We start from the raw sequence: 21,958 nt of genomic DNA on the forward strand, positions 1-21,958 counted from the left end.
GAATAGTCAATAAACATTTACTTTCTTTGAAAATTAAGTTAAAAAAAAAATTTAAAAACTTTATAACCACTTTCGGTATTCGGTATTATTCGGTTATTCGGCCAAGCGTTTTGATTTTATTCGGTATTCGGCTTCGGCCAAAAAATGCCATTCAGTGCACCCCTACTTTAAATGTTTCCAGTCAGTTTCAATATTCCTGTCATGTAGTGAGACAAGCAGCAACACTTTGGTTCTGCTTCGCTGTAAACACTTGTGATAGTAGAGCTTCTTTCTTAGAGTAATCCATGCTAAAGCACCTGAACATATTTCCTCATCACAAGAAGACTCTCTTCTCCAGCAGCCCTTACAATCAAATCAACCATTGCTCCCTTAAGGTGAATCATTTTGTTCCCCGGAAAGAAGTGCCCAGAAAGTAGAAATCTGAAAAATCAGTGGCAGCCACAGAGACTGTAAACTTGATCATTTCTAAATCGCCACACTGGCCTGTCACAGAGAATATGACTGTTTTTCAGGTGGTTGTTTTACATGTCAACACATCTGATTGGAAAATTGGAAAACAAGCCAGAATCCATTGTGAAAACTGTCATTTCCTGAAGTGGAACTGTTTCAAGAACCACCTCCTGCCCCTGTTCTTTTTTTATTTTTTGTTATGGAACACTGGCATCAACATTAACACAACATAATAAAGCATCTGGCTCAGATATTCCCTTAAGTGAGCCAGTACATGCCACTGAAGTCATTCAGCACAGCACCTGTTCCCACATGGCCTGCCTGTGATGGTAGATACCGAGCACAACTGTGAGAACCAACCTCACAAAAACTGCACTGCAGCTTTTTTTCTTTTGAACTTGTTAAATGGCCCTGAGGTGGCCATGAAAACAAAGATGACAGGATTATCCTCTCCAGGCTTTGAAAACAGTACCCATTAGCAACTGCAGTGGCAAAAACGAGGGTGAATATTCTGAAATGAAAGCGACACTCGCACAGCGCAGAGAGGGAGCCAGCGGGGGCATTGTGTTAGAATCAAAGTCAGTGCCTGGATTGAGATTTGTGACAGAAAGACATGGCCCACACAGCTCCGCTGAAGACAACTGGCTGCTTCAGAGACTGCAGAACGTACTGTAGGAGCTGGAAGCTGATTGCATGTCTCAGGGAAGTGCTATTGTGGCACCTGACTGCGTCTCACAATACAGCAGCAGACAGAGTGTGTTAAAGCCACCAGTAAGCATGCAAAATATGACAGAGGTGCGGTTTTGTATAGCGCCCAGGGCTGGATGCTAATTAGCTAATCCCCCTTTTCATAATAGCAACTGGGCAAAACAAGGAGGAGAACAGAGCCAGACTACAGAGAACCTAGCTAAGGTTAATTCCATGTTGCTCCATAAAGCTTGGATGTTAAATTTGATGGAGTTGAAGAGAAAGAGTTCAAATGTCTCCGGAGAGAAGTATTTACAATTTCCCGATCCAAGAGCCTCTGTATAAGTAGCATGGTTGTTAATACTGTCAAACGGGTACTCTGTTGTTTGAGACACCATGCAGTAGAAGGCCTGTGAAGCTCCTTGTGCTGTGTTTGAATGGCCCTCAATGGCAGTTTTGTACACAGAGATTTATGCACACAAAACCATGTGTCATTCTATATGTTGATCAGTCAGACCGTGACTTATGATGTAAGCCACAACACCTCCTCACCGTGAGTACTATGAATGGCTTGACGAAATATAACTTGAGGCAGTAAATACACTTAATGAAATGCACGGTTTCTGTTCCTATTGGAGAATAAATAATGCATTAACACGAGGCTGGAGGAATCTGTGGAAACATGTGGTGACAGTGATATCAAAATTCAATTGAAAGAGGAAAATCCCATCATTAATTGGGTTATAGGTATGTTACTGGAGGCCAAAAGATTACCGGCCTGGCCAATTATTGGATATGATATTTGGATTATTTTTTCAATGCAACTGTCATGGTGACATGCGATGGGGCTGTCTGAAATCTTCCAGCATCAAGTGGTGTAATTGATAATTCAATGACTGATATGTGTTTGGACTGCAGTTTATTCTTTTCATTATCTAGTCCCTGATTTATTTCAATACCTTTGATTAAGCACAGCAAGTTGACGGCTGAATATCACACAGAGAGGGATATCACAACATGCAGCACCTGCAGCCTGAAAATAATACAGACAGAACCAACTCTGGGGTGTTTTCTGTGAATACCAGACAGCTCATCCATTACTAGGTAGTAACTGATCACGACTACATTTGTCTTGGTTGCTTACCTTTAGATGCAATTAAGGAGCAGACAGATGCAGAGAGAAAGAGAGAGATAGTTATAAAGATAAGGTGAAGCAGAGAGAAAGCGGGAGTCAGATGGAGACAGAGGAGTGTGAAGCAACGAAAGCCCCATCATGAAAAGCGAGTCTTCGTCTAAAATTAGAATCCTAATGAGTGGCAGTCTCACAGATCAGTTGATTAATTCACTGTTTAACATTAGCACAGATTGAGGCACTGCCCCTGCCATGGTGTGGTTGAGACAAAGCTTGACAGCCTATTAATGTCCAAGTTTTTCCTCTAAGGTTTGATTAAATCCCTCTCTTTCAGGAACCATGTGTTCTGTTGTGGCTTAAATTAAAATAATTTCATCCCTTAAATGAACAATAGAGTCCTTTCATAACAGCTAGTTAAACCAGGTCATGGCTACACATTACTGCTAAACATACTATTAAACAATGGAGGTTGGGGGCCTTTTCAATAATGGCACTAACCTCTGTGAATGATGATGGTGTTCTGTGTTCCCATAATAAGTCAAGTGCTGAGGGGACTGTTTTAAATTCCACTTGAGCAACACCAGATTTGGTTCTGTTTAATTGAATTACTCTACAGTAACAAACCATTTGTGCCATCTGTGCAAAATAGCAAAGAGTTAATACACTGTCAATTAAGCATTAAGTATCAAATAGGGGCATTTGTCATGGCTGCCTTTCATCAACCACAAAATTAATTGAAAAGATTTTCAGTAAAATATGCTTCAGTATTTCAATAGTACTGGAACATCATACACTAGCCTATATCAGACCTACATTTATAGAGACTTTGGACCATTTTGGTGAACTAGGCTTGGGAATAATTCATCTCTGTGCAGCATGACGCTTCTGTTACCTTAACTCCTGATGCCACTGGAAACAAAAGGTAGCGTTATTCTCAGTGATATTGATTTGCTCCACTGCTTCTCTCTCCATTTACTAATAATTACCAATGCAGAGTCTCCAATTACTTGGCTCCAACAAACATTTACAGCGGTCTGAAATCCACACACTCATTATGTAGATGACAGGGGGAGAGATACAGGAAAAAAAGAAAAACCTAACCTGCTCAGAGCGACTGCAATTAAAATTCTTTAGCTATGCCAACATAGAACCAAATGACTCATGACAATACATACCTCCTTTAGTGGCTGGAGTTTAGAGACCAGCAATTGTGAATATGAGTGAGCTAAAATAAAGATTACAAGCAATGTTTTTTGCTGGAGACCTGGAGAATGCCTTTGATTGATGATTAAAACACTGACACTGTAATTATAAAGAGTCCTTGGACTATCTATTAGAATAGTTAAATATGTGCGTCTCAGATTAGAGGCTGATCATTTCATTCCCATTATTTTCCAGACAATGTGAGGTCACACATATCACATTCAATCAGACAAGAATGTACGCCAGCTTTACAGAACACCAAAATCATAGTTCCCTACAATGAAATCCATGTCGGCCCTCACCTAATAGAAAGATCTACTTCTGTAGACCCAAGGCACAACATTAATGTTGAATTTCATTAAAGGACAAGAAAATACCCTCTGCAAGAGCTGAAGTCCCACTAGATTGCTTTTATTCACTGAAGGGCATCGCTAAGATAACCATGTGTCAACACTCCTGATTTATTATTCCCATAGGATCAAACCAATGTTTACCTGTGGTCCCTCCAGCCCCAACTCATGCTCACACATAAAGATCTTGCATTGAAGATAATGACATCAACCACTCATCAACACGATTAAGTCTCTAGTAACTAAAACTCATTTGGGATAAGTCTAAAGCATTCAGAGACATCAAGATCTGAAATGGATTTAATAAATATCATATACATAAAGATATGTACTATGGCTGAACAAAACTAAATTCAGGGATATCACTGATATATGATTATGTCTTCTGCAGAGATACACAGTAAGCTTTCTAAAGGTTGAGGTGTTTTCCATGCTCAGCATACCAAGCGAAGTGTACCACCCCTGTGCCTGCACTGTTTCAATGCTTCACCATCACTCAGGCCTCAAACTCTGATGTCAGCAAGTTTTGTATATAACCTGCTGACATGAGAGGCATACCAAGACTTGCTGGTATATAACCTGGCTCGCCTGAGGAGGCACAGATAACAATACAAAATGTTGTTGAGGAACCATAATTAATCATCATGAAACACAAGGAGATGCTAACTGATTGATTGAGGATTTTAATTGAAGGGACTCTGAGGAATTGTCTCAGCTCTCTGTGATGAAAGACTGGAGGTGTTAGCATATGACTTGGAGCAGAAAATGCTGTTCAACAAAAGAACTTGTAAAGAAAAAAAAGAAAGAAAGAAAGAAAACTGCTGAAGCTATCACAATGTAGCTTAATCTTCTACATAAAAAATGTGTATCGACCAGAACAATTATTACTGATACAGTCTATTGAAAATCAATGCACATGGCAATTATCTGCTTAGGAAGTCTGCAAAACTCACTACACAAGGATTCATACTCAACATCAATATATTTGTTAGCAAGTGGACAATTTACCCCCCCACAAAAATAAATAAATAAATATTCCCTATCCCTTATAATTGCAGTGATTATAAGAATATTAGACAGATGCTTTAAAACCTAGCATAGCATCTATTTCCCTCGAAGGATTTACCTTGAGAAAGCATTTCCATTAGGCTTTAATTCACCAAGGCACTAAATCACTTTAGTGCTAATTGAAATATATTAGAAATAGAAATGCTCAATTTTTAGCATGTACAATGGATTGATTTGCCTGACAAATGATGACCATAAATGTAATCCATTTTCAATTGGTTTACAGTGTTCAAATCAGGCTTTTATTCCGTGTAAGCGCCACTAGCTACAACACAGGGCTATAAATCACGGTACGAAACTTAAAAGCTCTGGCAGCATCCATGAATGTCTTACATTATCTACAGTAAGAGTCGAGAGAAAAAACCTCCGATATGAATTAGCATTTCATGTGAATTTGCTCTAAAATAGATTGTGCACTTCAACATACAACAGACTGGCTAAGCGAGGCTAAACTGTTCATCGACAAAGGCCGTTTGATTTAAATCATGAGTTGTGGCCTTCTGCATTGACTAGATATGTTTTTAGTTGACACCACAGACAAAAAGTTGCATATCTGAAATAATTTATTGTCATTAGATGATGAACAAGTGCCACTTTGAGATGAGTGTTTATTACAACAAGCCTTGATATAAAAACTGACTACAGGATTGCTTTGGATAACACTTACTTTTATAAATAGCTCTGGAGCTTTGTAAATTTCCATCTAAAAGAGATTATGCTGCTTTCAGCAACAAGCTGAATGACAATTTAAAACAAGTTATGACAGACTGACTTTCAATAGAATACCATAGAGAAGGTTAACTGGAGGTCTGAAAGGAGGAGGCTGCTATGAAAGTCTTCTTAGCCATTGCTCTGGCATGTCACCTTGTCGGCTTATTTCCATCTGTACTAAAGCGCATGTATTACAAATGGATGCCAGAGTAATGAATCTGATGAATACTTTAGTATAGCCAGCTTCCCTTGGGCAACAGGACATAGACCCGTATGAGCAACATGGCTGCTTTCTACTGTTAAAAAGAAAAAGGTCAGATTTTTGACATGAGGCAGTATGGGTTTCTCACCGGCAGTACGTGTGCATGAATAGCTCCAGCTGTATGCCCCACCCCCACACTAACGGCAACCTGTACGCTTTTGGTTTTGCATCATACTAGTGCCTATCCACTAGCCGAAAATTGAGGTCAAATGACGTGCCTAACACGTAGATGAACCTGAGATGTGTGGACAACGATGAGCATAAGGGCCGTGAAAGAGAGCTACGCCGTGCTGACAGCAACACTGATCGCATTAAACATGCGGTGCAGCAAAGTGGCAAGAGGATTTTGGCGTTTAATTAAAAGTGACAGACTCAGGTGTGCCCCCAGATGTGTCAGGTAAACCAGTGCCCCCCCACCCCGCCACCCCCTAAATAGGTGCATAAAACTGCAGATATCTGGTAGGTAATTGATGTATTCAGAGCCCACTATATCTGCTTCATCTCCAACCAAGCTGTTGAAGATGAAGTGGCCTTGCATATACTTTTTAACAGAACTGGCTGCCGCCTAATTAAAAAAGTGCTGAAATGCAGAAAGTGGAGAGGGTGATTCTCAGTGATGGTTATTGTCTCCGTTAAGGAGACAGTCAACAATTCCTCCTTTAAATTGCGTCCTGTGGAGTTTGATATTCCTTTTCCTCTGTCTCACCAGTATCTGTTCTGGGGTGGGGCCCACCAAGCCAGTTAAACTCAATGTTGTCTCTGGCACAAGTGCTTATAGTAAATGTCAAGACCTTTCAGAGCCATAATAATGACAAAGTTGAGGGAAATGATACATGGCACCGTTTTTGTCCTGAATAAGGCTAGAAAACAGAGCTCCAGTACAATCATGTACAGCCAGAAAAGATTTTCATCAACTGGTCTGTTGACATGAGGCAATGATTTTAGATTTATACGAATACCCGACTTTCAAACTAGTGACAGGTCAATTTTGCACCATTACAGAGACTAAGGCCTGTGGTGCAGACCTTATTTAGTGGCTGAGGGCCAACTGTCAAACTAAATAACAAAAATAAGCTAGGATCGTTGTCTTATTCTTGCTGTGTACAGCCTTGCTCCTGTTTATTTGCATCGTTCCTATTTTCTGCCTACGTAGAATGTAAAGTGTCAGTGCTCCTATAGTCTGTTTCTCAACATATGATATACATATTTCACTGGGCCATTGATGGACAAAGCACAGAACACCAAAATAAATACAAAAAATGCCTTAAAAACAGTGCTGCAAATAGTAACGGTATGGTGGCAGCCTATGCTTAACTGACACTGGCTCTTTGCTGTTGATTACAGCTGCTTATCCATGTGGAAGAGGCTGCCAGTGATACCGTGTGTTTCCTGACAGCAAGAGGAACTGTTTTTTCATCTTACTGATCCCCTTAAATTCATAACCAGATGAGTCATTTACTGGGAAGAGTCAAGGTTTACTCGACTGAATCCAAAAGACAAGAAACCTGTAACAAGATGGGAAAGAAAGCTCCTCTAAACAATGTGCTCCCCATGGAAGTGTACAGATTTTGGGTATGCAAAAACAAAATGCAGCATATGTGCAGAGCTAGAATCTACCCATGTAAGACGCTTTGATGCAGCAGCGAACTAATTTCAAATACCAGGGCCTTTTGTTAAAGGATGGAAATGGCTGAGCCTTTAGGTAATCAAACAACATTAAAAGGATGATGATACACACACACCATTCCTCATTTTCAAGAAGCTCAAATCATTTAATTGATGTGGACCCTCTGTCCAACAAGAATCAGGGCAGCAGTAACGCAGCGCTGAGAACTGAAGAGGTGGGGGAAATGAATGTATGACAACGGGTGCACCTCACGGGATCTACTCCATAATCCAAAGGCAGTGACTAATTGCGTGCTTCTGTGTTTGTCAGTGTTCGAGGACGCTCACATTTTTTTGCCATGCAGCAATCAGCCATGGGGCACAGCAAAATTGGCCTCTAATAGTCAGGGGTCTTGACAACAGAGAAAATTCAACAAACAGGCACTGTTTTCAGCACTTAGTTCCTAAAAGAAATGGTTCATGCTTTGATGCCTGGCTTTCAAGACCAATGAAAAAAACTGAGTCAGAAAGGAGGAGAAAAAAAGACAGAGTGGGCCTTTGTCATCACTTTGGTGATGACAGTGTTTTGTAATTAGATGCAAACCAGGGAAACAAGAAGAGCAGTTGAAGAGATTTACAATCTCTATTTGGTCAACAGGTGCAGGCATAGCAAAGTGATAACTTGACACTGGCAGCATTCACATGAGTGACAAAAAGCCAGTGAATGGTTACAGAGAGCCCCAAACAACCCATTAATTAACTATAAGAGACGGGCAATGAAAGCATCTTGAAAATGTTTGCCCTATCCATTTCCTAGATTTCTAGATGGCATTTACTGAGGCGATGACCCGCTTATGGAGAGTGTTGCTATATTCATTGGGTGGGAGGCAACTTGTTTATTGAGCTGATTCATAGCATGGGGATAATCTGTGGTCCAATAAACCATCAGGATTCAGGCAAAGCCTTTGCCACTGATCACAGCCAACCCAGATTGACATCAGGGAATTAAACGGCCTCTAGACAGTTAGAGGTGTGAGTTTATTTGATGAGATGGCCCTTGGGCATGAAAGGAACGTGTTTATAAAAGTAAAAAAAAAAAAAAAAAAAATTGAGTACCCCTCAGCTGTTGCCAAGGTAATTCTGTGATGAACACCGACACATCCTCACAATAAGACACCCATCTCAACACAGCCACTCACGGTGACCTTATGTCACAGAAACAATTCAGCTCTTCGACAATCAAGTATGAGACAACAGTGACTAAAGGCCAGGCTGAGTGGAACTTTAGACAGTTAGCTGCTCTGTATTCAGGTCCACGTCCAGCATCTCTTAGCGTCAGCATCCACAGAATTCATATTGAAATGGGGCAGGACTGCCCCCCCCCCCCCCCCCCCCTCAGCCTTTCCACAGAGCCATCAAAGCGGATATTTGATATCAGCAGAACAAGATAATATCAGAGTCCTCCAAAGATTACCCATCTCTTTTTTTTTCCTTCTGTGTTTTTGTGTACAAGTGTTTAGAGTTTCATGAACTACTGAAATAAACCACACTGTCTTGTGTGATTGCCTAAAAGATTTTAGTCCATCTAAAACTTAGCCTATAGCTACAGGAAATCATCTTTAGAAAAGAACTAGGCTATATCATTTAGACTAAAGCCAATTTGGCAGGGAGGAGGGGTGTTGATGGGGTTTTTGATTCTACAGTATACTACTATAATGTTGCTGGTAATCCTGAGTGCACTGCTCCAAACTACGCCCATGCCAGTTAATGTGGTGCCTTAATGGGCAGCTACCTGTGCAGCTGGCATCGCAGCCTACGTGATGGGGAGAGATCCATAACTTGACTGCTCATCAACAGCGACCACACATGCACTTCTTCAGCCTCGTTTTAAAACTGCGACATCACATTGTGCATCCAGCAAAAGAAAACATGAACAAACAAAACAAAAAAAGAAAGATTAACAGAACAGCAATCAATATACCACACTGGGCTCCGATTCATTTTAAATAACGTTACAGGCTATTAAACTCACTCGTTAAGCTCTAGTGCCGTTTGCAACAGCGGGGAATCATTGGACATAATGAAATCAAAATTACATAAGCGACAAGCTGATGTCATGTGGGCTAATTTTGGTCATTTTGGCGATACCGTCCCATTTACGGGAGCACCTCAGGAAATCAAACACACACCCAGAAATAACCTGTTATCTGTGTTAGCTGGAGACAGGAGTAAGCTACACAAAGGGAAAGTGTCTCAGAAAACTTTGGACTGTCTTCAGCCCGAAGCCTTACTTCACTTGACGCAAGAGCAGCGTCCGTCCTGTGTAGCAGCCGCTGCACTGCCTAGTGTCCCCCCTCCTCCCCGGTCCCCTCCTCCCCTCTCCAAGCCCCGCTGACAGCCGACAACAAGGACGGGGATGGAGGGAAAACGACCCATTGTGTGTTTACCGCAGGGCGCTCATTAAAAAAAAAAAGTACGTAACAGACATGTTTAAAACCGCGCGGAGTGATGTTGTAGGACTGTGTGCGGTCCGCTCTCCCAGCTTCGGCTGCGGAGGGAAACTCCTACAGAGTGTGTGGAAGCGGGAGAAAGTGAAGTTGTGTTGTTGTTGTTTTACCTTAGTAAAGCCGTGTCGCCTTGTCTGCTGACCACACTTTCAACCGAGGAGTAGTCCACAGTTTGTCCGGCGGGCAAACAGGACGGCAAAAAGCAGCACAGGCTGAGTATTATCGCAGTAAGCCACTGACCAGAGACACAAGCATCCTGCACCGCAATCATTATGTCCATCACAGCTGTGTGTTGTTGTCGCTTTTTTCTCCCAAGTCTTCTTGATGCTAAAACAGTTGGGTTAGCTTAAAAAAAAAAAAAAAACCTTGATGCGAACGACGTTTTATTTCCACACTTCGGAGCCCAGTAAAAGAAAAATGGTCCGCCGTATACTTTCCCAGGTTTGTTTTTGCTGGATGTAGAGCCCACTACTGTGCGGGGAAGTGTAGCTACTCTCCAGTGGCTCGCACACCATCTAGTGAGGAAATGCGATGTAAAATGGGAGCAGACCTAGAAGCAGACAACCCCCAGGCTCTGATCCTGTTGCCATGCGGCCGTTTCCCGGGCAACCCGTTCCCAGTGGCTCGTGATGGAGCAGTAAAACCGGTAGGTATTGATACAACCCAGGAGCAATTAAAGATATCGACTGGAGAACCACCCCCTATTTATTTCCCATAAGGAAATGAGCAGTCTGAGCATGTGGTGAAAATGGAGCTCACCCGATGGTGACGCAGGTGTATCCCACAGGAAAACTCTAGAAAAAAGATTTAAGTCTGATACTATAAAGATGTCACAGACAGACAACTAATAACCCAGGGAGCATCCTTATGTGACATCATTCATAATTTTATAATATATAGGCTATGTCCTATATATTAAATAATACATCATCATCAAATCCCTTATGGGAGGTATTGCCAATAGGATACTTTATATAATTTCATGAAGGGAGTTGAACTGCAACAACCATGTGGGGGCTTTCACATGTAGACAGACATGCAGAGACACACAGGGGCACAGGGGTTTACAAAGTTTGTTTTAGAGCTGTAGCCACCCATATTATGCAGCTCTAAGCCATTGGACTTAGCCTACATAAGACTTAACATACTGTATGGCCGTAGCCATGGAAATGACATACATTTCTCTGAGGTGACATGTTGGCACGGTGCCAACACATTATTGCAGATGACACAGTATGAGAATAACATTAGCAACAGTTCCTGGTGGACCAGAACAGCATAAAAAACAAACTCCAAAAACCAAGCACTCAGCTTTTTGTCAGTCTTTATGAAAATATGGACTTAAAAATACTAATTCCAATGAGATAACATCCCTGTAGGCTTTATGCACAGCTCCTACTTCCTGAATTTAAACAAGCTCCTTTATTTCCTGTCTATATTATTGGACAAACTGATTTGTTGTAACTACTGTCTGTGAGTCAGACACACCTGGATTAATCAGTGTATCCAATAATGTTAGACAGGAAATAAAGGAGCTTGTTTAAAGCAGAAGTAAGTGGTCCGGTCGTTTTCGCTAATGCTGCGTTCCAGGCAGGCTTTTGAAATCGTAAATTACAGCTTCAAGTCACAACTTACGACTTTGTAGCGTTCCAGGCAACCCACTCGTGTTTTTCCGACCTGTTTTACCGGTGAAAGTCACTATAACGGCCACTCGTAACTTCCGACCCGTGAACTCGTACCAGATCGAACTGGTACGACTTCACGGTCGGAAAAATACGAGTTTCCTTGAACGCACCATAACAGTCCTCGTCCCTACGTCACCACATTCACGGCGTCCCTTGGCTGCACACACAGCCCTGCATGCCGTTCTCTCTCCTCATTGGATAAAAACTGTAGGATACGATAAATGTTTTCTCCTCGGCTCAGAGCAGAGCAGAGTGACTGACAGACCCGTGTTTCAGACCAAACACTCTATGTAAGTGATTGCTGTCGGAAGATATAACTATTTAAGACTTATATTAACACAAATATATCACTTACTTCTGCTTTAAGTTCAGGAAGTAGTGGAGCTGTGCATAAAGCCTATTGTTATGTTTTAACCAGACAGTCTTTTTGGTTTTTCTGTTTTTGTTTTATTGCTGATGTTATTTTCAAGTTTTGATCATTATATCCCATATACGATGTGCCCAATTCTATTTGTCTGAATCCTATGTAACACTTTTATCTTCCGTTATACTTTTTTTTTATTAATATACCTCAAGAGGATCAATACAGTCTCACGATATCTTATCTCAAAATCTTATCTTACAGACCACATAGCCAAGATTGCAGCCTGTGATGTTATCAAGATGCAGTCTGGAGCTGCTCGATCTGAAATAAAACGGGGTGAGTGACTGAACCTCAGAAAGGTTTGTTTCAGTTTTATACTATTTCCTTGCCTTTTGTTTAAAATCAAGGAAGGAGTCTTGATCTTCCATAAAGTCATTATGGGTTCTGTGAGGGTTCCCTTTTCATCTTTGGTCATTATCTACCTGAGGAGATAAATTGTTTATCACAGTGTTGTGAGACAGAAGGAGTTGGGACACATTTCTATTTGCAGGGCTAGCTGAGACAGAGAGCCAGGAAACTGGTTTCCAGAGGTTACAAGGGACATTTCACCATGCTGGAAATGAGTCAACAACCAATGTTCCATGACAAGCAGCATTAAAAGAGGGGGAGTGAAAAGTTCATCTTGTCACAAACACAATTCTAATTTGCATAACTGAAGCTCCCTCTACTGTTAATAGCTTTGATAATACCATCAATACAAATTCTTATATTGTGGTTTTGTGACAGAGGTGTTTTTGGCAGAGACCATGAGATGTTTTCCATCCTTACCTTGTCAGTCACAGCCATGTTTTTTTTTTTTCTTCTTTTTTTTCTTGGAGCCCTTCAAATTACCTCAGAAAATGTACCTTCCCATGCATGAAAGCTATAATTACAATGACTCCATTTAGTGTTAGTGCACTGTGCAATGGGGGGGGGGGGGGGGTAGGGGGCTGGCAGCCTCTAATATTCAACTCATAATAACCTCAGGAATTATGAACAAGATGAAAGAGATCAGGCTCTGGACTATCACTACGTCTGAGCTGTTTTGAGTAATGGATACCATAGAAATTTCTTCAGTTTTCACAATCAGCTGTCTTTTTGAAACCAGGGCATGAGGAGTGAGAGGTGACACAATGACTGTTTTTCTCAGGAGGGCATGTTTCCCTGATACTGTAGATTTGAATCTATACACTTTACAATGTTATCAGCATCTTTATAAAGGAGTCAAGCCTTTGGGAGGCTGTGGAGACGGCCTGCTGTATTAAAACTGTTTCATTGTCTTAATTGAATGCTAACAGTGTGGCAAAAACCACTGAGGCATATGCTACCTTATTTTTCACTGTTCTGAGTGAACGATGAGCCTGAACCAAAAGGGTATATTTGCCTTATCACACAAACCTCAGAATATAATATAACCTCATAAGAATGACGCATGAGGAAAAATGTAAGGATAATTGATCTCACATTCAAAGGATCCATGTTTTAATCCCAAATTTATTCTACAAAGGCTCTATTTTAATCAATGAAATAATTATAATTCTTGATGTAGAACAGCCCCTTTATCTCCAGTTTTAAAAATTTAAATTGTCTCACTTTTTTTACATCATAAATTGGCAGCACCAGCTTGTAAATCCGCCAACCATATGAATTATTCATTCACATTTTGTTTGACATCCTCTAGTTTAAGACAGAAAATCTGCATTTTTAGGTGAACTTCTCCACCTCTGGACCTCAACCAAATGTATAAAACTATAAATAACAATGTGTATTCACAGAAGTGAAACAGAGGACATTGAGACTCTTCCACAGCTTCTTATCAGCTTGTAAACATTGGTATGAGGTTGCGGTGCCCTTAGTCTCCTCCTCAACTGATGCCCCAGAAAGTGAAGACAAAAGGCTCCAGTGGAGGACATTAATCAATTGACAAATCAATTGTCATGCATGACACAGAAATTAGGTACACTGTAAACAAGTTACCAGAAGTGGTGTTTGGCAAAGTGCACTGAGGCATAGATGTGAGCACCTGTCCAGTACAGAAGGCTGCGGTCGGAGGTCTACGTCCTCTGAGCTAAACAAGTCAACAAATGTCTAAAATAAAGAAAAGTGCATAAATATCAATTTCCAACACTTTTGAGTCCATTGATACTGACTGCTGCTGATAATTAGACTGTAGGTCCAGCTTCCCATGGTGATTTGTGGCACTTTCCCGCTAAATCCTGTATTCCAATTTTCTTCTTCTGGGGATTTATAAACAGTGGTCACCAGCCAGTGTATTAGATGCATTAGCACCACCTTCTGGTCTGGAGTGTGAATCAGAAATTAACCTAGAATCATAAATATTGAATTGATCCTTGGATAAATCTGCAGTTACTCAACATTCCAATTGTGAAATATAAAGAATATTTAAATAAGGAATATATGAAATACACAGATTAGACAATAGAGACAAAAAGAGCATTTGTTTTAGAGCATTTACCCTTGATCTGTTTTTTGTTGTTTTTATGAATGCCATTTATTTATTATGATTGACCGAGTTATATTTTAATTGTGTGCCTTATAAATTGATTAAATTAATTATTAAATTCTACCAATGAATCTTGTTTATTTATTAAACTAAATGAAAACTCTACTGCTCAACCCACTTTGCAGATTTATTTAGGTTTTAATCTGAGATTCTTTTTTGTTCATATATTTTTGAACATAATTGCATAATTGTCTCCTCCTTTCAAATAATCACTCACCACAACTATAATGTTATTGACATTAGACAAATGTTGACACTTGATAGTTTAAAGTTGTGCTTACGTTATGCTTTCAAGTTATGTGTACTTCATAAATTCAAATCAATCAAAAAAAAATGATGAGTTTATTTTACTCAAAAAAAGGAAAACAGTGTTTAACAAACTTAAAGGTGCCATATGTAAGAATGTGGCCAAAAACGGTTACTGCAGTCAAATTCAAAACACAGTGATCTCGTTTTTTCTCCCAGCCCTAGCGGCAGCTCAGTGGACCAGACCGGAGGCTGAAATGCCACTGACGCCGCTGTGACTGGGAGAGAGGGCTAGGTGGCGCAACATGCCAACACGTAAATTCAAAACATAAACATGATTTGCAGTGTGCAAAAAAAGATTTTTAATGCAAATACTCTGGCTGTACTATTGTTGTTGGTGAGTTCATCATGTTATATGAACACTATTCCTGAGTCTCTGTGACATATTAGGAGGATTTTACGGCCAGTTGCTTTAGATGTCTTACATATTGTACCTTTAATATGTATGTTAGTAAAGCTTTTTTTAATAAGTAAAATAAAATACAAAAAATTGATTAATTAACTTTATCATTCAGGTTTGCAGTGTATATTTTCCTCACTTTAGATATTAATATTAAAATAAGTCACCGTGTAAAGATTAACCTGCGACACTAAGATAGTTTGAGAATTGACTGTTTGGTGCACAACCGATTTTAAGCTTCCCGAAAGCTGTTAAAGTTAACAGAAGGGAAGAGAATAGAACGTTGGCTGGATGTGTCCACCTGCAAAGTCAATATGACACCAACTCAACTATGACATCCACCTTTCAAAAACGACTGACCTGACTTTCAATACAAAACAAGAAACCTAAATGCCCTTACTTTTGCCCTCGGTTCTTCAAATAAGAAATTCCATTATGGTATAATTCAGCAACTGCCACTTGTCTGTGCAGAGAGTAATGCGTTATATTTCTCAAATGGTACCTTACTGTCAAGGTCCAAATGCACATTTATATAACTTAGATATAGTGGACAAAACACATTTTGAATGAACTATGGAGTTTGATATATGTAGCCCTCAAGCAGTGATTTATTTTGAGCCTTTCCTTTCTTTGCTTTTTGTGCACCGCTCATGTGGGACAAAACCTACCCCACTCATGAGTCAGAATTTATTTGTACTCTCAGACAGCGCCTACCACATTTTCAGACATGGTGAACAGTTCATAAAACTCCAACTGAGTTATTAAATATAGCAATAAACAGATCCTTTAGCCCCGAACGGTACAAAGCATTAGTGATGAACTTTCTCCAGCATGTGGACCACCACCAGACAAGTGGGCTCAAAAGAGCGAAAAGTTCAACTTGTCACAAAACATATTAAGAATAGGCAACACTGAAACATTACTGGCATCTTTATAGGACATACTGTAGCTTCTTGTTAATTTTTATCACTTAAATGTGGAGCAGCTGTCTGGAACAGTTGAGTGCCCAGTTGGCAGGATGCAGAGTGGTCCGTGGTGTACCAAGTGCGCTTCAGGCTACGTAATAATGAGACTCTGGGAACCAACAGTGGATGCAGCTACACATAAAGCCTTCTTAACACTAAACTGATAATTTACTGATATATAAGATGTGTTATTTCTAAGAATACAACAATTTCAAGTTGCACTTGTCTGAAATAAATTATGCAGGTGTGAGGCTGAAAGACATGTTGTGTAGTGAGCAGTGGGTTTATCAGAGTGTCTGTTGCAGAAAGCAGCTGTCTAGTACAGCTGGATTTGGGGTCTAGAAAAAGCCCGACCACTGATCCACAATAGAGAGCCGAGGGGTGTTGCAAAACTGGGTGGTAATTCTGTGAAGGAGTCATCACTGCCAGTAAACCATTTCACATTACCTACAGTCATTTGATCCATTATAATGAATACTACTGGGTTTATGATCACTGAGTTCTCACCAAGTCATATTTTTATGACAAGAAGAATCTATTTTTCTATACAATTTTGTCACTTCTGTTTTTAAAATTTTTTTTTATTGATGCGTGTATTCTGTGTAACTACATTTATTTATTCTAATGAGCAAAGTTTTTTGTTTGCGTAGCAGTGTAAATCATCTAAGAACCTTGCTGTGTGGGAAAGAAAGTGTAACACAGCCTTCCCACTTCCTAGGTTTTCTTTTTTATGTTCCGCTCAAACACCAGCCACAGGCAAAGCAGCAGCTTCTGTTTGTTTTCTTTGATTGTGTGAGCTAGCATGCCAAAGCCCCCCTCTCTGTATCTACCCCAAAAAAAAGGAAAAGTTTTTGTTACAGCTGGTAAATGTTCAGCGTCTGTGATTAAACACTTTGAACCACAGTCACTTTGAAGGAACCTTTTTAGTGACATGCCATAATACGTTGCAATATTTACTGTTTAAAACAGTGTTGACATTTAATAAAATGACCGGACTTGCCAGTGGATTTACTGATGGCTGAACCGCAACTTAAGTGCTTGTAAAGAAAGATTTAGCATTGTGCCAAAATTGCAGGTCATTACATTATTAAATCAGAACCACAAACAGCATAGGAATATTGTTTGTCATGATATATCTCCTTTGTACTTGACCAGCACCGGCCCAAGCCTCCTCAGGGCCACAAGCAAAATTTGATTTTCAGACTCTCTATGACTGCCAGACAGTAATACTGATTATTGATCATTCATACACCTACTATATATATATTTTTTTACTTTCTAATCCGTCTTTACAAATACACTTGTAAAACTAGATGTGAGAACTTTTTTGTTGTAGTCAGATTGTAATCCACAGTGATTAAGGCCATGGACAACAGATTTGCAAACTTGCAGAAAAATTTTCGATTAATACATGGCAAAGTCAGACACTCCCCCTACTAGCCATGCACACAGACAAGCATTACATAAAACCTCAAAGAGCCGCACAGTTGCAGCACTGTTGTTTAGTACATCATCCTATAGACCCCTTCATGGCCTACGTCACAACGGTCGCTGGAGGCAAAACAACTGACCCAGTGACTGTTTAGACAGGTGTCTACTGTGTATGGGACAGGTTTTAAATAAATGTTATGCTCAGCTAAGATGAAAAATATGTAATAGGTTCTGTTTAAAAGAGTAAGAATAGAAGGAAAGAGTCATATCCAGAGCGGTTCCAGGGTGCCATTCCGAACGGCCGCCATTCCGAACGTTTACTTTAATTTGTCAGAATGCCGGCCGTTAATTATTTATGGAAAAGGGGTGCCTTTCCAAACCTGAAAAAAGTCCGCCATTAAAAGGTTTAAGACACTGGGTACACATAACGAAAGTTTTGTAGCACAGTGGTTAGAGCAGTGATCATCAACTGGCGGCCCGCGGGCCGAATCCGGCCCGCCGAACCTTCCAATCCGGCCCACGACTGAGATCTAATAGTTAACAAGTAACTATTATATTTCTCGGTCTCTGTTGGTGTGCGCCTGTAAGTCAATGCGCTGGGACACGGAGACACGCGCTCAAAGTGTTAGTGTGCGCCTGTAAGTCAATGCGCTGGGATAAGGAAACGCCTCGGTACCCAAAGCACCGTGCATGAAAGTTCAGGGAGCTGGCTGGACTGCAGGGTTTTCCCTGCCTGTCTGCAGAGCTGCCTGGGTGAGTTTGGCCGACGCCTTGGTTAAACCGGGTGTGTACGGCGGCCGTTCAGATATAGCCTCTTTTGCGCACTCAAACCCATTCAGTGTAGATGCGTGTCATGCGCGCTCACAACCCAAAAACGATGCGGTAGCAGCGTGTGTTTGATGCTACTCTGTTGTTTTTTTGTGCACGTCCATGGCGCACAGCTGCGCGGACTTCCCCCTCCGGTGTTGTGTCCCGGTTCCCCCTCGGCCTGTATCTCTCCTACTGTTTCCCACTGAGCTAACCTGTGTGTGTAAAAACGTTGCCTCCGAGATGTAGAATGTGTACTATAGAAGAGAAACACTACTGACTACTCAGGGCTACTGACTTGCAGGCCTATCATCAGAACCGATTGTCAGCCTCCTTTCATATTTAGGCTAATCACAGGGCAGGTCAGCAGTGTAAAGCTCCAGCATGTGGGAGTATCTGAAAGTCCAGCTGTCAAGATTTTTCATTTTATATCATACCAAACACAAAAGATATGTATAAATGAAAATGATGAGCTTACAGGTAAAATAGAATATAAACAAATAAATTATTAGGCAAAAAGGTGAAATTAATTTCAATCCCGGCCTATTTGAATGTCCGGCCCCCAAGGTGTCCATTGAGAAAGATTCTGGCCCTTCAACAAATATAGTTGATGACCCCTGGGTTAGAGCATCCGCCTCCGGCGCAGGAGATCTGGGTTCAACTCCCGGAGAAGCTGCATATTAGCAGAGACTTTCTTGGCCTCTACCTGATCTTTTTACTAAACTTAACCAACTCCTTTCTACATTGCCTAAACCCAACCAAAGCACAGAGCAAGGACATTTATTTTTCAGCAGGAGCACCGCGGCTGCATCAGACTCGCACCTGGGTGAAACTTTGGAGGGGGAGGGGGGTCTGTCCCCGGGGCGCGATCGTGTCAAGCCGGGCAGGAAGTCAAACCACGAGAGAATCCGGTCAATTTTCAAAATAAAACACATTCGGAACAGCGGCCCCTCGGAAGTAATTTTCGGACTGGCAGACCGTCGGAATGGCGGTCCTTCGGAATGGCGGTCCTTCGGAATGGGGGTCGCCCCCCATCCAGAGCAGCATTAATTTACCAGCACCGATTAAACTTCTTGTAAATAAATGTGTGCCACAGACTGTAGCCTCTGGATCTTTTCTTGTGTCAGTCCAAGTTCTCAACGGGTCGGACCGAACAACACGGCAGGATGCACCGGGTTCAGCTTGAAAACATTAAGGCTAATAACTCGGGTTGCACCGGACCACTGGCTTCTTTTTTCTTTCTTTTTTTTGCTGCGGCCCCGGGCCAAGAATGAATGCTCGTGACATGAGTCCGGGGCCGCATCAGGTCCAGGCTTCTACACCTGCAGATTGGACCGGGTCGGATCTTTGAGAACTATGGCAGGACTGAAGCGGCATAAAAAATGCTCAAACGGGTGATCGTGGGCTTTGAGAGGTTTGGTACATTCACAAGAACTAGCAGAAAATAGAAATAGACCCGCCCGGTGTCTGTTTGAGACTTATTTGAGAATTTACGGTACATATGACATCTGGAGTCAACTTTTAAAAAATAACACTCATGGTCTCAGAGGGTGGGTGTACTTATATATTCACTAAAATATGCGTTTTCCTTGTCCATTCTTGAAAAAACTGTCCGTTAAAACATGCTAACCAGCATTTACAAGCTAGCCCGTTTGAGATGTTTTGCCTCTAGCTAAGCTAAGATGGGTAAATGTTTTTACACATCTATGGTTTTTAATCTGTAATGGTAGCAAATTCAGCTACAATATTGGCATAGGGTTGATTTACACGTTTTTACATTTACACACAATATTCAAAGTGATATACTGTAGTGGGATACTGAATATCATCTAGGCCTATAAAGGTAACAAAATAAACTTGTAGACAATGCATTTACTGTAAGTTATAATCTGCTTTATTATTTTTGGTAGTAGTACAACAAAGTACAACAAAAACTAGAACTTAAATTTAAATCAAGCTTCAAAAGCTTCTCAACGTAGCGTGAGGAACTGCTGTGTTGACGTTCTCACGGAAACCTGGCTGAACCAGAGCACCGTGAACCCTGCGCTCCAGCTAGAGGGCTGCACGGGCCTGGAAATTAAGCCTGTACCCGGCCCGAGCCCGAGACTCTCAAACCCCACCCGAACCAAGCCTGAATTAATAAATTAAAAACCAGGCCTGACCCGGCCCGTTACCCGAAATGTTATTATGCAAAATGCACGTTATTTTCAATGACGACAAACATTTAACAGCGCAACGCTCGTCAGGCGGCTCGGAAGTGAGACGACTCGGTAGAGAGAGAGAGAGAGAGAGCATTTGGTGGACACGGCCGTGTCGTGTGTGTGCCAGAGCAGCCTCACTCATACACGACAGGAACCAGCAGAGAAGGACCGAGAGACGTGCCCAGCGACACCAGAGGGCAGCCCGCATCCAACCTGCATCTGGGCTCCCCTGCCTAGACTGTGGACGGATGATTGGCTCACGGATCACGGATCCACCTGAAGTGGCACTAGCGACACACACACACGCGCGCCGCCGCTCAGAGCGCTCGCGACCAACGACCAAGACCAGCTGTCCGCGTGCAGCCCGACCCGACCCGAGCCCGAATTAATTAATTAAAAACCATGCCCGGCCCGGCCCGTTACCCGTCGAGCCTCGGGTTACCCGTGGGCTCGGGCCGGGTAGCCATGCTCTAGCTCCAGCTGGAGCTAATGCTACATCCAGGAGACAGAGTAATTTTGTTAGCCAGTAAGCTAAGGCGAGGTGGTCAGGCTGTGTAGCTATAACGGATTATGGTGCCGCGATACCACGGTAGTTTCAACTCACTGCTCACCACACAGAGATAATGACCGTGAAGCGCCGACCCTTCAGTTCACTCCACACTAAGCCAGGATGTGGATTTGCGGAATATTCCATTTTATTTGCGTTACATGACCTCAGCCGCAGCCACGTTCAGCATTCATTACTCACTCTTGTGCCCCCTAGTGGTCACAAGGCCCTAAGCAGGAGCTTAGTCTGCTTATGCCTTGACCCTATGCCTCTGTACTTGCCCCTTCTCTCGTTTTCCACCAGTTATCTAACTCTCTTCTTCTATCATGAAAATGTGATACTGTGCGCCTTTCATTTTGAGGCAGCAGGAAGCTCTGCCAGAGACCTGTGTGCGTTGTCACAAATCTCCAGTCGCTGATACAAGGTCGATTCAAAATCATAAATGACTTCAAGCAACTCTTAAGGGGCTGCAATGTAGAGAACCTGCTATGCTGGTTTGATTCATTTCCTTGAAAAAAGCCAAATCTCTTAGTCATCTATCAGACTGCTTTGAGCAGAATGACTGGATGGAAAAAGGTACTCTACAGAGAGAGTTTTAGCTGAGCTATCACCTAGACAACACTCCTCAGTTAGTTGCCATATAGTACAATATTTGAATGGATGCTGGTGAACTTTGGAGAGCACTTTCAGACAAGAAATGTGTTGGTGATTGTT

At 41.6% G+C, this 21,958-nt stretch overlaps 1 protein-coding gene and 1 long non-coding RNA gene across 5 annotated transcripts in view; one reads left to right on the forward strand and one right to left on the reverse strand.

Moving 5' to 3' along the window:
- Nucleotides 1-10,495, reverse strand: part of negr1 (neuronal growth regulator 1) — a 134,790-nt gene extending 124,295 nt beyond the window's left edge. For 2 of the 4 annotated variants that reach the window (XR_014595354.1, XM_083970754.1), the window contains exon 1: nt 10,086-10,489. Coding sequence is in view for 3 of the 4 variants with exons in the window: in XM_083970754.1 (XP_083826880.1) it covers nt 10,086-10,255 (170 nt within the window). In the remaining variant the exon portion in view is untranslated. Of the gene's footprint in view, nt 1-10,085 lie in introns of all 4 variants that reach the window. The other 2 variants (XM_083970753.1, XM_083970755.1) reach the window with 2 other exon arrangements.
- A 22-nt stretch (nt 10,496-10,517) lies between these two features.
- Nucleotides 10,518-21,958, forward strand: part of LOC310985226 — a 70,352-nt gene continuing 58,911 nt past the window's right edge. The window contains exons 1-2 of the long non-coding RNA XR_014595355.1: nt 10,518-10,621; nt 12,286-12,360. This is a non-coding gene — a long non-coding RNA (uncharacterized lncRNA). The remainder of the gene's footprint in view (nt 10,622-12,285; nt 12,361-21,958) is intronic.

This window comes from Trachurus trachurus (genome assembly GCF_905171665.1).
Source record: "Trachurus trachurus genome assembly, chromosome: 4".
Lineage (NCBI taxonomy): Eukaryota > Metazoa > Chordata > Actinopteri > Carangiformes > Carangidae > Trachurus > Trachurus trachurus.